Source organism: Ursus americanus, chromosome 3 (genome assembly GCF_024610735.1).
Source record: "Ursus americanus isolate L20-20 chromosome 3, mUrsAme1.1.p, whole genome shotgun sequence".
In the NCBI taxonomy this organism is placed as follows: domain Eukaryota; kingdom Metazoa; phylum Chordata; class Mammalia; order Carnivora; family Ursidae; genus Ursus; species Ursus americanus.
The window spans coordinates 63,289,562-63,304,799 of record NC_142129.1 but is presented as its reverse complement, the minus strand read 5'-3'; the positions used below and the strand labels follow the sequence as shown (position 1 = coordinate 63,304,799).

The 15,238-nt window shown below is 37.4% G+C and overlaps 1 protein-coding gene across 3 annotated transcripts in view; it reads left to right on the top strand.

Moving 5' to 3' along the window:
- Positions 1 to 15,238, top strand: part of NXPH1 (neurexophilin 1) — a 285,250-nt gene that overhangs the window by 245,406 nt on the left and 24,606 nt on the right. The window contains exon 2 of one of the 3 annotated variants that reach the window (XM_045793162.2): positions 3,722 to 3,790. The exons of the other annotated variants lie outside the window; for them this stretch is intronic. Within the exon in view, the coding sequence (XP_045649118.2) occupies positions 3,722 to 3,790 (69 nt within the window). The remainder of the gene's footprint in view (positions 1 to 3,721; positions 3,791 to 15,238) is intronic. 3 annotated transcript variants of the gene reach the window in all.

Below are 15,238 nucleotides of genomic sequence, written 5' to 3'. Positions count from 1 at the left end.
GGTGGTACCCAGAGTTTGGGTTCTATTCTAAGCATGAAAGATGTCAGCGGAAAGCTTGAAAGGGGGAGTTACATGATCTGCTTTATCTTTTTGAAGATCTCTCTGGATGCTGTGTGGAAAAAGGATTGTAGAGGGTAAGAATGGAAGCATAAATGAGCAGTTAGGTGGGCTCTGAAATGGTGTAGGTGAGAGATGATAGTGGCTCAGATGGGAAGAGTAGCAGTGGCTGTGATAAATTTGGGATATGTTTTAGACGTAAAGTTAAAAGGACTTACTCATTTATTAGGTGAATAGAAGTGCTGGAAAGAAGAAGAAAATTGTCAGAGATTTTAGCCTGAGCAACTGGGTATGCCACTTGGTAAGGTGGAGAGGAGGATGATTTGAAAGAGTGAACCAAACTTCCATTTTGGGAAATTCACTATCCAGGTGAAGTCAAGTAGGATACAGGAGCCAGAGAAAGGGTCAGGTGGGTGTGTTCCACACGGAGAGAACTGCAGATACAAAGGCCCAAGTCTGGACTACGTTTGATGAGTTTTAAGACCAGCAAGAGCACTAGTGTGTCTGGAGCATGAAGCGAGAAAGACACCATTAGAAATGAGGTCACAGAGGTTGGCCTCAGGCAGGATCATTCAGGGTCTAAAGGCCATGCAAAAGAGTTTGGACTGTATTCTGAATGTGACAGAAACTCATTGGCGGGTTTAGCCCAAGTAACACAGTGTGATTAACATTTTTAAAAGGATTACTCTGTCTGTTGAGTAAAGAATTGATGGGGGAGAGGGTGGTGCAGGAAGGAAGAGTAGAAGAGGAGGGAAAAAATTACTAGAAGGCGATTAGAGCTGGTGATATGAGATACGTTGCAATGTGGGTGAGTTCTTCACAGTCACATGTTTTCCCACCCATGTTCCATATGATCTTTGAACATCCAACTGAAGAGTAATAGAGGTGAAGGATCTACTTATAATAATAGAAACATAAATTTATATATTTACATAACATAAGTCATTTGTGCATAGTTTTGGTCTATGCTCAATTTTCTGGGAATGTAAGTATTGTGTATATCTAAGGAAATACCGTCCTTGTTTTGTTCAAAACTCTGCCAGCAGCTGTTCACTAGTTTGGAAAATCAAGTCATTGATGGCAGTGCCTCCATAGTATTTAAGTGGCCAGTAGTTCATATCTATATCTACCTGCATTTGTGTCATCTTACTGATGGTTCTTTGTATAGGTACAAGCATCTGACACCAACATGTCTTGGAGAGTAGTAGTTTCCATACATTTGCATATTGAAGTACATCTTATGGACACTATACTGATTTTTTGAAAAATATGTAGGTTAAAATATCGATGAATTTTATTTCAGAGTGCTGAACTATTGTTATATAAAGGGAACCACTAATGTGATAAATTGAGAACCACAAATCTAGGTAATGATGGGTAACATAGGTTTCCGGTGATGACTGATGTTAAGCTAGATAGACTTAGATCTGATAATCTCTTAGAGTAATGCAATTTTCCCAAGAACTGGTAGCTAATTGGCCACAGATACTGATTTTGGACCCAGCTCAGACTGTTCCAAAGCCCATATTCATTACATCATACCCATCAGTTGTAAGGATTTATTTTCGAAGTTTATTTCCTACAGTAGAATGTCCTGCTTACATTCTTAGCCCAAGGAAAGTATTTTGAAGCTATCCCTCTACCAGTAATAAAGGTGTTCATTCAGCCAATTTAAATAATTAAATAATTAAAATAATTAAAATAATTAAATTTGAATGGTAAGAATAGATATAATAAATATTTGGTCTGTTATATGAAGAATAAATCCTGATTTTGGCCTTTTTTTTCACTTCTAGTTGTTGGGCTGTCTAGCACAAAGAGCTGGGTTTTTATCATGGTTTCTAATTTAAACTTGAAAATAGTTTCTATTTGTTTTTAATTATCTTCCCCTTATCACAAGCTTATCTCCTATTGGTTAGGTAAATGCTTCATGACTACTAGAAATAGAAAACACATACAGATTTTTACTTTAAGATTTTAGAACTAATACTTGTTTACTAGAAAAGCTATTCAGTTTTTATCTCTGGTTTCCCTTTGTAGAAATTCACCTGGTAAAATGTTCTTTTTAGTGTCAATATCAACAATATTATTATTCTGTAGAAGAATAACTGAGAAGGAATTAACTTGGCAGTAATTCTCATGCAGAGAAGTAATTTTGAACAGACATGACAGTTTTGTAAGCCATAGTTCTAGGGACTATCACCAAAGCATTTTAATTTTAATGTAAGAATTTGCAACTTTTTAGAAAAATAGTTGCTAGGAATATATCACCACTATTTTGTTACTATATCCAAGGATTTTTTTAATAATAATTTTTTATTATGTTATGTTAGTCACCATACAGTATATCCTTAGTTTTTGATGTAGTGTTCCATGATTCATTATTTGCATATAACACCCAGTGCACCATGCAATACATGCCCTCCTTAATGCCCATCACCGGCCTATCCCAGTCCCCCACCCCCCCCACCCCCGCTGAAGCCCTCAGTTTGTTTCCCAGGGTCCAAAGGATTTTTTTTAATAGGGTTTTGACAATGGGGAAATGTGTAAGTTAAAATACTATATATGTCTGCTTTTGTTTGGGCCACTTTGCATTGGAAATGGACGTGGTATTCAAAGATTGATTTTTAACATTTCACTTTTATTGTGAGGCATTGAATAGCTCAGATCCACAACATTATAGGAGATTTCTTAATCTTCACGTTGCACCTTGCTCTTCATGGTGATTTGTGTCTGGCTTTGTCTTATGGATAGAAAGGGGAAATCCACTTTCTTACTGTGTTGAAGATATAAAAGAAATTAATTACACTGCCTGTGGTTACTATCTCCACAGAATCAAATTACTTGGTTTAGGAAATATTTCATCTGTTAAAAATCCAGTGTGGACCAGAGATACTGCGCCTTAACCAAATAAGAGGTGCAACCTCAAGATAAATTTACTTTTCATTACTGTGGCTGTGAAAGGCAGGGCAGCACATGTCCAAAAGCTGTCCCAGTGAGGCACCAAAAACACTGTCATCCTTTCTTTATCAAATTGAATTATGAACCATTCCTATTTGGGATCATTTATGAGTGGTTTGAATGTTACTTAACAAGCATTATGTTGCACAGTAGTGTTACATATTGCCAAAGAAGGAGGTTTCTATGACTTCTATTTATCTTTTGCATCGGTGTTTTTGACAAGGAACAAATGAAATTCCTCTTCTATAATTAAATCCAGCTTCATTTCTGTCTTTCACCCATAAAGGATGAAACATTATTTGCTTCTTGGACAGTTCCTGTACTCATCATCTTTCATTACTTTTATAAGTTCTGTCATAAATGCTTTAGCTCTTTGGCCTTGGCTTCTAACTGCCTATTATAGAGATAAGTGTCTGGATTTGATAATATAAAATCCTCATATGTTGCTTTACCTGCAATTAAAAAGTACTTTGCAAGCAGCATTAGGGTAGGATATGGTCTTTCATTTCTCTATTGTATTTGCCTTCTCACAGAATTTTGGTTCTTTATGACCACGAAGAACAATGTTTTTAGAGCATTTGGGACAGTTCCTTTACTGAGGTCCATACCTGAACACCTGCCTCTGTACACCCTCACCAGGATGTCCCACAGCACCTTAAACTTGACCTGACTGCTATTCCTTCCCATGTTTTCTCTGTTGTAGAGGTTGACAAATTATGGTCCTTGGGACAAATCTAGCCTACTGCCTGTTCTTAGATGGCCTTACAGAAAGGTAAGAATAGTTTTTACATCTTTAAGAGAAAATGAAAAAAAATATTTCATGACATGTGAAAATTAGATGAAATTCAAATTTCGGTGTCCATAAAAATGTCTTATTGGAACACGGCCGCACTTAGTTGTTCATGTGTTGCCTGTGGCTGCTTTTGTGCCACAAAAGCAGAACTGAGTAGTTGTGATGAAGACCGTCTGGCTTTCAGAGGTTTAAAATAGCCTGAGCTATCTGGCCCTTTACCGAAAAAAATTGCTGACTCCTGCTCTATTTGAATGGAAGATTTTGCCACTCTCTACACCCTTAATTTCCCAATATCAAAAACCTCAAAATTCTCTTCCAGCCTTTCCTCTTTCACATACATCTCCTATTGGTGTATATAAGGAACATCTCTAGACCAGACTCCTTTCCTTTATTCTCACTTCCGCAACTTTGCACCTGGGTCCTTGTCATCTATTGCCTGGGGACTGCAGTAGTTCTCTTCCACCCCAGTTTCTATCCAATCAAATTCACATTCTATTTGAGAATTGAAGCTGTTGTGTGTAAATTAATAAATTAGATCATTTCAATCCCCTGTTAAAGATGTCATCGGGATCGTGCTTCCAACAGAATCAAGTCCAAACTCCTCAGCATTGTAGTACATCCCTTCATGCATTGGTTCTGGCTTCTCCAGTTTTATCTCCTTTGACTGCTGTACCCTCTACTCCCACCCTTGCATCCCCAAGTCCTGCAATGCAGTACTTATTATTATCTGCCTCATATGGGGCTGCCTTTCATGACTCTCTGCCTTTGCAATGTGGCTGCCTTTCTCTTTACCACCCTTTTACTGCCTTCTAACTTGCAAACTCCAGTTTTTTTGAGATTCAGCTTAAATGTCATATTTAAAAATCCTTTCCTAGAACCTTCAGGTAAAGTTCATTGTTCTCACACTGGGTCTCAGCACTTGTGTAGATATCGGAACTCTTCCTCGTGTTTGTATCCTTAGAACCTAGCGTTTGTCATGAAGATAGTAAATATTTGTTGGCTGAATAAGTGCTCATATACTTTTAGAGAGATTCTTCATTTTAATTTTGAGTTCATTTTCATTCAAAATTCTAAAATAATAACAGTCAAGTCTGCTAATTCTATGTAGTCTAGAATGAAACTCTGATTTGTGGGCAATTACTCAAGTCTCGGATAGGCATTTATAAGCGCTATAGTATTCATTATTTAATTTTGTGGTTTTCTTTTTCATTTTTAAGATTTATTTATTTATTTTAGAGAGAGGAGAAGAGTGGGAGTGTGGGGCAGAGAGGCAGAGGGAGAGGGAGAGAAAGTCTTAAAAAGACTCTGTGCTGAGCATGGAGCTCGACAGGGGGTTTGATCTCAAGCCCTTGAGATCACAACCTGAGATCACGACCTGAGCTGAAACCAAGAGTTGGACGCTCAACCGACTGTGCCACCCAGGTGCCCCAAATGTTGTGGTTTTTCTAACTTTATCAACGTATAAATCAAATGTACCAATTTATCTATTAACTCTTCCCTTTCCAAATAATTATTTGTGACCTCAATGTACAACAAAACAAAACCAAAAGCAAAACACTTTCTGTTCTGAATTTTGTTATTTGTTTTATGTTGGCCTATTCTTTACTGTAATCTTTACTATTTGTGTAGGCAATAGTTAAATTTTCAAGTTCGGTTTTTGAGAGGAGCAGATAATGTATATAGTTTTTGAACATGTTTCAGTTCCTCAAACTGGCCATTCATTTGGAGAATTAGCTAAGCTCCTGATATTCTCTGATTCTCCCTGGTACTGTCCTTGGATTCACATTACTGCTTGTTAGCAACTCTGTACAAGACTAGACATGGAGCTTATTGAGCTGTTTTACCTGTGTCCTGTAAAGACTGGTTATATGGAAAAGAATATAAAGCTGTCTAAAAGAAGATTTTAAGATTATCTATGAGTTTCGTTCATCTATTATTTTCCTGGCTCCATTTAGTATGGATAATAATAGTGAGACAAGCTTATGATTATATAGTACTCTATACTTATTCAGAGTGCTTGCGCCTACATTATGCTTCCTGCCAGGAAGACATGGGTGGTATTGTTACAGTGATTTTTTTAAATGAAACTGAGGCTTGGAAAGGTGAAATTACCTGCTAAAATTCTTACAGTTCATTAGAGCTGTGTCTGAGATTAAAACCTAGTTCCTGACCCCATGTAACTTTTCTGTGTTTTTGTTTTTTTTCATAGAAAAATATATTTGGTTATCAAGCTGTTGTCTCTTGGCTATAAAGCTACCTTTCCATACTCTGCTTTGTTGTAAGGGTCTAGGACTGCAGAGTCCTCTTTACTGATTGGCTTCTTGTTAGGTTCTGCCAATAGGTGGATATTAGGAGGGTAATATTCTGTCTGCTGTTCCTGTCAGCATACACCTAGCAATAGTTGAGTAGAAGCTTCTTTTGGCCTTCTTAGGCCAGCTTCATCCATTATATCTCCCCAGAACTAGGGGCACCAGCAGGGCAGTGCCTCTATTCAGAGCTCTGGGTCCAGTGCCTTCTATCAGCTTCTAGGTCCTGATAGCCACAATCCTTCCCCTCTATTTTTCTAGCCTTAGAGGTGGTAGCTGTTCTTTATAATTATGTCCTTGCTACATTAGTGTTCCTTTGTGCTTTTTCAGTCCTTCAGTGCCTCTGAAATCTGTTTGCCATTCTATCTTCTCTCTGTTGAAATACTTGGTTTGGTTATGGTTTTCCTGACAGCATGCTGCATGACAGCATACTTAGTACCAGATGTGGTCCTGGAAACATGTTCTCAAAGATGATATTTGGGCATTGGTTTATTTGTTTTGAAAGTAGTGCTGACCTCCTTGCTTGTGGTATGCAGTGGCACACAATTAATTAAACTATTCCTGTGATGAAGTATCTAGTGAAGTAAAAAATTGAGGGGATCAAATGGATACTGAACTTGACTTGTATGGCAGTGATAATGAATACAAAGACTATGGAGTGGGATGGCTTTTTATGGCTACACTGGGAAGCTTAAAGGAAGAAAATAACAAACGTATATCTTTAACCCTTGTTTCAGATCACCATTAGAGAGAGCCAAGGCTCTCAAAAGAGCCCTAAAAAGATTCCCTTATTTCTTTTTGCTTTAGAGTTAACCTCACTAAAAACAGACCCAGTATTACAGTAGGCTTCCCATACTTGATGTTCCTGTAATTAGTAAGTCCAGGGCACTTGCCATGTAAGGGGACATCCATTCTTCCCAAGACCCATCCCAGACATCTCCTATTGTCTCTAGACCCATGACTGGAATTAGCTTTCAGAATACTACATGGGAACAAGTATAAAGTCTCATCCAGGATGAGATAGCTTATATTCCAGAATAATTGTAAGATTTTTCTAATTTATATTGAATAGTTCCTAAGAGTTTTAGACTGAGAGGGAAAACTTATAACAGGATAAGGCTGAATTTATTGATATGGTAAACTTGGTAGAAATTCATGATGTAGTGTTTTAATTTGTGCATTTGGAATTAGTTCTACAAATTTGGTTAGCTGACTGAAACTTTGAGTTAATGGTAGCCTGCATTCAATGAAGTCAAAATTCCAGAACTACTGTGGCATAATAACAAGGAAGGAATCAGAAGGCATATGGAAGTAGATATTTTGCAGTAGACTTTCTATGTGATTGTCACAATCAGTCTCTCCCTGCCATCATCACCACACATGTACACTGTATTCCCAGAGAGAGCCCAAAGGACATTCCTTAATTTGGGCATTGAGAAGATATTAACAGGTAGAACACCCCAGAGCTCATTGTTTTCTATAAGTCAGAGATGATCATGGAAGATGCTGGCATTAAGATAGGCTTCCTGAATTCACTGGGAATGTTGGAATTCTGGAAGGGAAAGGTCAATTGCCTTTGACAGAATTAGTGGAAGGCAGCAGAGGCAAAGTGGCATTGAATACTGTTTTTTCCTGCATGGATATTTTGATTATAAATAATTATTATGGTATCCATAGGAGTAAAAGATTATGGGCACGTTATTAATTGTTGTTTAAACTGTAAGGAGATAAAACTCCAGGTCTGATGGCCAGAAACTTGAGTCACCATAAGAGAAGGTCCTGATCTGTCACCAAGATTCCAGACTAAGCCAGTTCACAGATCTAGAGGCCAAGTCCTCCTAAAAATAAACCTTGAAATATTGTCACAAGTATATGCTTAATTTTTCTCTAAGCTTTCCCCAAAGGGACCTGCAGCTACTAACCAGCATCTATATACCTGGGAGAGGAAAATACCCATAATTTTTAGACATTACTAAACATGTTCTCAAATGTATGCTCACCCATGGGGTCCCAAAATGATAATGCAGTCCATAAGTCAAAGTGGAGATATGGGCCAAGTGACACAGGGATAGGACTAGGGTGAAGCAAGCAAGGTATTTAGGGCACAGGAGTTTATGATGTACCTGCAGGTTTATGCAAACCTGCCTGAAGTCTCAATCCTGCAGTAACAAAGATATTTTTGACAAATCTTATCCCGTCACTGGGTTCATAAAACACCCTGTTGAGTATTGCCTTAATATCTGTGTATATAATTGGAACACACTTATATGGAAACTGTCGAATACCACACATTGGCCCTGACTCATGAAGTGAGGGTTATTATTATTATTATTTTTAAGGATTTTTATTTATTTATTTGAGAGAGAGACAAGGAGAGAGAGAGAGAGAGAGAGAGAGAGAGAGAGAGAGAGCAGGGGGAAGAGCAGAGGGAGAGGGATAAGCAGACTCCATGCTGAGCTTGGGTCCTGATGTGGGGCTCAGTCCTACAACCTGAGATCATGACCCAAGCCAAAATCAGGAGTCAGATGCCTAACCAACTGAGGCACCCAGTCGCCCCTAAAGTGAGGGTTATTCTGGCAGAAAGGGCATGTGTAAGCTTCTGGAACTTTCTATCTCTGCCAGGATGGTGAACCTAAAGTAGTACTGCATCCCTAGGAAGACTGCAGATTAGTGCCAATATCAAAAACTTGAAATATGCAGTGGTGGTGATTTCCATTGTGTCCTCATTTATTTCACTTGGTTGGACTTTGAAGAAGATGGATGCATCTTAGAGAATTACTGTAGATTATCTTAAATATAATCAGGCAGTGATTCCACTTGCAGCTGTGGTTCCAGATGTGGTTTCTTTACTGAACCAAATCAACACAGTCCGTTGGACCTGGTACACAGCTATTGATCTAAAAAGTGCTTTTTCTGTGTAACAATTTGCAAAGATCACCAGCAGTAGTGTGCTTTTACTTAATACGATCAACAGTGCATCTTTGTAGTCTTGCCTTAAGGTTGTGTCAGCACACCTTCTCTCTGCCTTAATTTAATTCTCAAAGATTATCATGGTACAAAGTTTGCTTGGCTAATTTGGATTTGGAAGACAGCATATACCACAAATATGCTGCTCTACCATATTTATTGAGTAACTGAAAAGGCTCTGCAGTTAGTAGCACAACAGTGCAAAATGCTCTCCTGCTTGAGCTTAATGAGCCATCAGATCCAATAATATTTGTTGTATCTGGAAAATAGAGATGTTTGTGGAACTTCTGACAAAGGAGAATTGCATCCTGGAAGATGATCAGGCCTTGGTACAATTGCAGTGCTTGATCTGGGACCATCAAACGACCATGCAAATTTAGCTTCCATCACGAGCTGGGTATTCCGTTAGGCATGTGAACAGTTATGATTTATCATTAACGGAAATCTAAGTTTGAGGTCAGGCTTCAGCAGATGCAAAAGGCATGAGCAGGGAAAAAAAAAAAAGGCATGAGCAGGGGTCTCAGACTTTTACTGCACATATTCCTACTGTATTACCCCTTCCCTTTCATTGCATAATTAAGGCCTTATGGGGGAATTTCTTATGCCTATTTGAGTGCTAAAGAGTGTTCAACTTGGTTGAGGTAAATTCATGATCTTCTTGGACTGGTCAGAGTGTGAAGATGTTTGTATTCTATGTGAATGTTCAAAAAGGGCATCTAACAAAGAACCAGCTCTGAGTAATCGTGGATAAGATGACCCCATACTATGATCATCAGTTTGCTGCTTTTTTCAGCCATTCTCATTCTTCCTCAGTGGGCCTGTAGACAGTGGTCAGGGCCACAGAAATAGAGACTATTCCTGAGCTCAACAACATGGATGTCCTCTTACCAAGACTGGTCTGATTGCTGCCAGTTCTGAGTGACTAACCTGATAACCACAAAGATCAACACTATGTCCTCAATGTGGCACCATACCCATTTGGAGAGGGGGAGCCTCATATAAGGGCAGGTTGATTATATTAGATCTTTTTTAATTATCTAAAAATGAAGGTGTTTTAATGACTTATTGACTCTGTTAGGTTGACTATTACTATTTAAGCTAGAAACCTGCATGGATCCTTGATTTCCATCTCTCTCTAGCTCTTCACTCTTTCCCCATCCCATATTCCCTATCGTTAGAAGGAACCTATTTGGCATTACTCAACACGGTATGCTTTTCCATACCTTTGTGCCTCGGGAAGACACAACTTCTCTATTCTACTAACCAAAATATATCTAACATTCAAAATCCATCTCAAGTATCACCTCTTTTAATTTCTGACAATGCTTTACATGCCTTTGTAGCATAGTACTCCTCAGGCTGTATTGTAAAAACACATTATAAATGCGTGTTTACCTTTACTAAACTGTGTATCCAATGAGGAGTTGGCAATCCTCTCCATTATCGCATACTGCCCTTCTGCTTCCAAGTCAATGGCCATCATGTTAATGGTTCTCAATACATATTCAGTGAATGAACGGAATATGCTTCTCTTTCCACTTTTTCTCTTTTTACCACCATATTGAATCACAATGATATTGGGATCTATAGGTCAACTTAATTAATGGTAGTAAAGCAGTGTGACATATGAGAGACAAGTATTGGTCTTACAGTCAAAGGCCTAACTCTGGAATTTGTTAGCTGTGTGACCTTGATAAAGTCATTTATATAACCTCTCTGAGCTCCATTTCCTTCTTTTCTAAAAGGAGGCTACTTTTAACTTTGTAATTCTGTTCCATGAGTTACATTAAAAAATAAATAAATTATAATATAGAATCAATTAACTTAAAATTTTTTTCTTTCATATTCTTTATTTTTACATAGTTTAAAATAATTGCTTAAATATTGCAGATAAAAGCTTTTTTTGTTTTTCTTTTGAAGATGATCAATGCTTGAAACTTTGCATGGATAGAAAACATAAATCTTTAAATTATTTATTATGCATTTATGTTTATGAATATGCAAATTTTACATGGGATTAATTTAAAACTGAAAATATTCATAATGTGCTATTACAAAGAATTTGTCCTACATTTTGAATCACTATAGTGACAAAGAGCCAAATCATAGTCTATGAAGAATTCTTAATTATTTTCTTCATTCAGAAAAAAATCATCAGCTATGAGGAACTTAATGGCTATTAGTTTATTCATTCCACTGACATGAAGAAAGATACCTGAGTCACCCATTGGTTGTCAAGGTGTTTTAAATTTTGCCTTGGGCCAAAGTAGATATTAAGAGATATGTGTGCCTCAATGCGTGTTTTTATATGCCACCTCAAAAAATTACTTTTGCAGAATTTCACTTATTGCATTGATGTTATGCTATCAGCATACCTTGAGGGATGCTGTAGGAAATTATGCTCATTATTGATAGATTGCTACCAAGAATATCCTTGATATTCTGTATATCCTGCTACTCAACATATTGTCCATGGATCAGCAGCATTGACATTACCCAGGAACTTATTAGAAATTCAGAATCACAGGCCCTGACTATAGATATACTGTCAGAATCTGCCTCTCAATCAGATCCCCAGATGATCCATATGCACATTAAAGCATGAGAAGCACTGGACAACATCACCCGGTAGTGCCCTTTATCTAAGATTTCTCATAAAATTATTTTATCATAAAATTTACTATAAAATAATAAATTTATTATGATGAGTACACATAATCAAGGAAAAAAACTATTTCTCCAAAGCAAGTTTTTTGTTTTGTTTTGTTATAGCTGTTTTTCAATTTTTTGAACACCATGAATGTTGTGGTTTATCCCGTTTTCCCATTTCTTTATTTGCCTTGGCCACATCTTACAGCTCATGTTACATTTGTTGAGTACTGTATGGCAGGCTTTTTTGAAAGTACTTTTCTTAACCTTTGCTCGTTCATTTGTATGTTGTCCACATTTTCCTTTTGCCTCGATACTTTAAATTAAAAAAAAAAATGTTATGTGGTATATTGGACGCCTCAAATATTTTGTGGGATGAGGTAAAATATAAAGAAATAAAACCAACATCAGCAGCCTAAATATTTCTAGGATTTATTATATGATTTGAGCATTACAAACCTAGACCATTCCCTCTTCACCACCTACCCTTCTCAGCATCATAATTAATGTTCACTAAGAAGATCTTGAAGGCACTTTGGGAGTTACAGTTATCACAGAAGTATTAATTATGCTCAGCACACTATACTGTACTTACTGAGCCAGAAACACGAACTAATATGTTTTATAAAGATTTTAAACAAGAGTGGAAAACCCAAAAGATTTCTGACTAAATCAGAACATTCACTTCAATTAAAACATCCCATTTCATGAGCACACTGGTGAATATCAGTCTTTAAGTCTTTTACAGACAAATTATTTTTCTACTCCTTTTTTTAAACTGGGTATATAATAATTTTCTAAGAATTTAGAAATCATTTATATCAAACATGTACTGATAAAACAGATAGCAGGTAAATTCTGAGTTAATGTCAGGCTATATATCTTTACCAGCAGGCAGCCAAATCGTTGAACTTACTGTCTCAGGAGGCCATTGAACCAACTATGGTGGCTGAATAATTTTATGACCAGTCATACAGCTCGCACATTATACATACTAAGAGAGGGGTAATCAAATCTTATGCTTCAGGGCATAAATTAATCACTGCAGGGGTCAGAAAAGAATCTCCTTTGCCCTATGAACAGAATTGAATAATTAAGCAGTGACTGTATTGATGTTTTTAAAGCCTTCTTCTTAAGGATCAGAACTGGTTTTAAGAAGAGTTCTGAGACTTCGTGGGGGTGTTTCAGCTCCTGATTAGAAGAGGAGGGGCGCTATAAAGTCGAGCAGTTTATTCTGGCAGACAGGCAGGTTGGGCAGCTTCCTGATACCACACTGTTCAACCTGATTTTCATTAAAAGCTCCAAGTGCCTGCTGTTAAAATGTCTCCAGGCAGCTGGGACAAATGGGCCTCCTTGCCTATCTGGAAGTCTTGAGGTGGATTTTCATCTTTTAATCAAGTCTCCTTGTAAAGTGGGGAGGGTGGTTTATTAATGTGTGAGATTCATTCTCCTTTTTCTACAATTCACATTTTACATTTTAAAAAGGCATATTTATCTAGGATTGGGGAATTAAACCTTGAGTTCCTTTTCAGTAAAACAGGCTCAAGGGGAAACCTGTTAAACGAATGGCATTGAAGGCCAAGTGTGATCAACTACCTAGCACATAAATCTTTTCAGGTTTGCCTACATGGTTATTGAATGAAGCATGTCAAATGTGGTTTTGTGATAATGCAAGAATACTGTATTCCATGGAAAATAAATTTTATTTCCTGTATCCTTCTGCTACACCTCCATATTCAGCAGTTTTAAATTTAGATAAAGCAAAATAACTTTCAAGTCATATCCCAGGAGTATTCCTAGTAAAAGGAAAACTGAAGAATGAATCATTTCTAAATAATGACTGTATATGAGTGACCTAGATACCCAATACTCCTAGAGATGAAAGCCAAAACTTTATTGACATACCTACTTATTGACCCCAGTGGCCTTCTAGATGTTTATATATTTGGTTTTCTTTGCCTTTTCTCTGTTTTCACTTTGAAATAAGTCAGCTATTATTGTGTTGCTAGTCCAGCAGTGGGTTAAATATATTTGTGTAAAATAGTGTGATTTTTTTCATCAAAGGATTTACTGTATCCTTCCAAAGAGCCTAGCACTGAGGCACGCATGGAAGTTGAAATGAAGGCAGCAACTTTTCCCTTTAGAAGCTCATAATCTTGTTGGGAACACAGGACATACACACTAAAAAAAAGTTGCGCCATGTTATAGGCAGTGTCAGGTTAAATGTCCGGTAACTGGTGTCAGCGAGGACTGTGTTCAGAAAAAAGGAGATCAGTATGACCTGGCATGATTCATAGTAGGAGGCAATACTGCTGCTGAGCCTGAAGAGTATGCATGTTTTGTAAGGGTATGGGAGGGGGTATTGTGTATGAGCATGGGAGTGTACAAAGGTCTGTATGTTTGGGGGACTCATGTACATGCTGGGGAATGCACATTATTGCAGAATGAACAAAGACTTGAGTCCAAGAAGGAGTTGAACTGAGAAGGACTGAGGATATTGTTTTAATGTTAATAGGAAACAGGGTTAGGTAGATAGGAGTCTGATCCTTCAGGAGTTTGAATGCCAGGCTAAGTAATAGCCTGCAGAGATTAGGAAATCATTGGCTTTTTTTTTTTTTTTTTTAGTACAGTTGGCATGTTGTAAGCATATTTTGGGAAGAATAATATGGTTATAGTATGGAAGGTAGATCAGGGCAGAGAAGGCCTGGGGTCAGGGATACTGGTTTGAATACCTTCCAGTTGTGAGACAATTATGTTTATATTATCTGCCATTCACTTTCTGGTTTCACAACCAGAGATCCTGATTGATCATATTGGTTTTTGTTTTTGTATTTGTTTTTCTGAACCCTTTGCCAAAAGAGAGATGAGAGGTGGGGTTCGGTTTAGCAATGTGTACCAATGTGACAGCAGCACTGGTATTGCCTATTAGGTACTGGATTCAAGTATCTTTATGTTTAGATGGACAGTGAACACAATTAAGTATGTGTCCCTAAATCAATGTTGAATTCAGTATGCTTAATTTCAGGGTCAGTTCTCTCTTTTTCTCTCTTCCAGAAAAATATCCAGTATTTTTACAAAGCTGTTTTCTAGAATTAAGCATGCATTAAATATTTCATCTAGACAATAAATCTTTGTGTCAGCAACTATCATAATCTCACCAGATTTCATACTGCCACATTTTTATGACACTCTAAGATAGCAAAGTAAATAAACTACTCAGACAAATGAGCAGTCCAAACTTCTTTGAAAAGTCAGTCAATATTGGTAGAGTGCCCACTGAATGGAGAATTCATTCCTCTATGTCCTGGGAAGATATGAAGAATTAGATGACTAATCTGCCCTTGGAAAGACTGCTGTAGAATGAGGGAAAGAGGAAAAGCACATATTAAAAGTTTAAACTGGAACCTAAAAAGACCCTTCAAATAGTAACAGCTCTGAATCAAAAATGACTCTTTCCAGACACTTCACAAACACCATTGCATTTACTTCTTATATCAGCCCTATG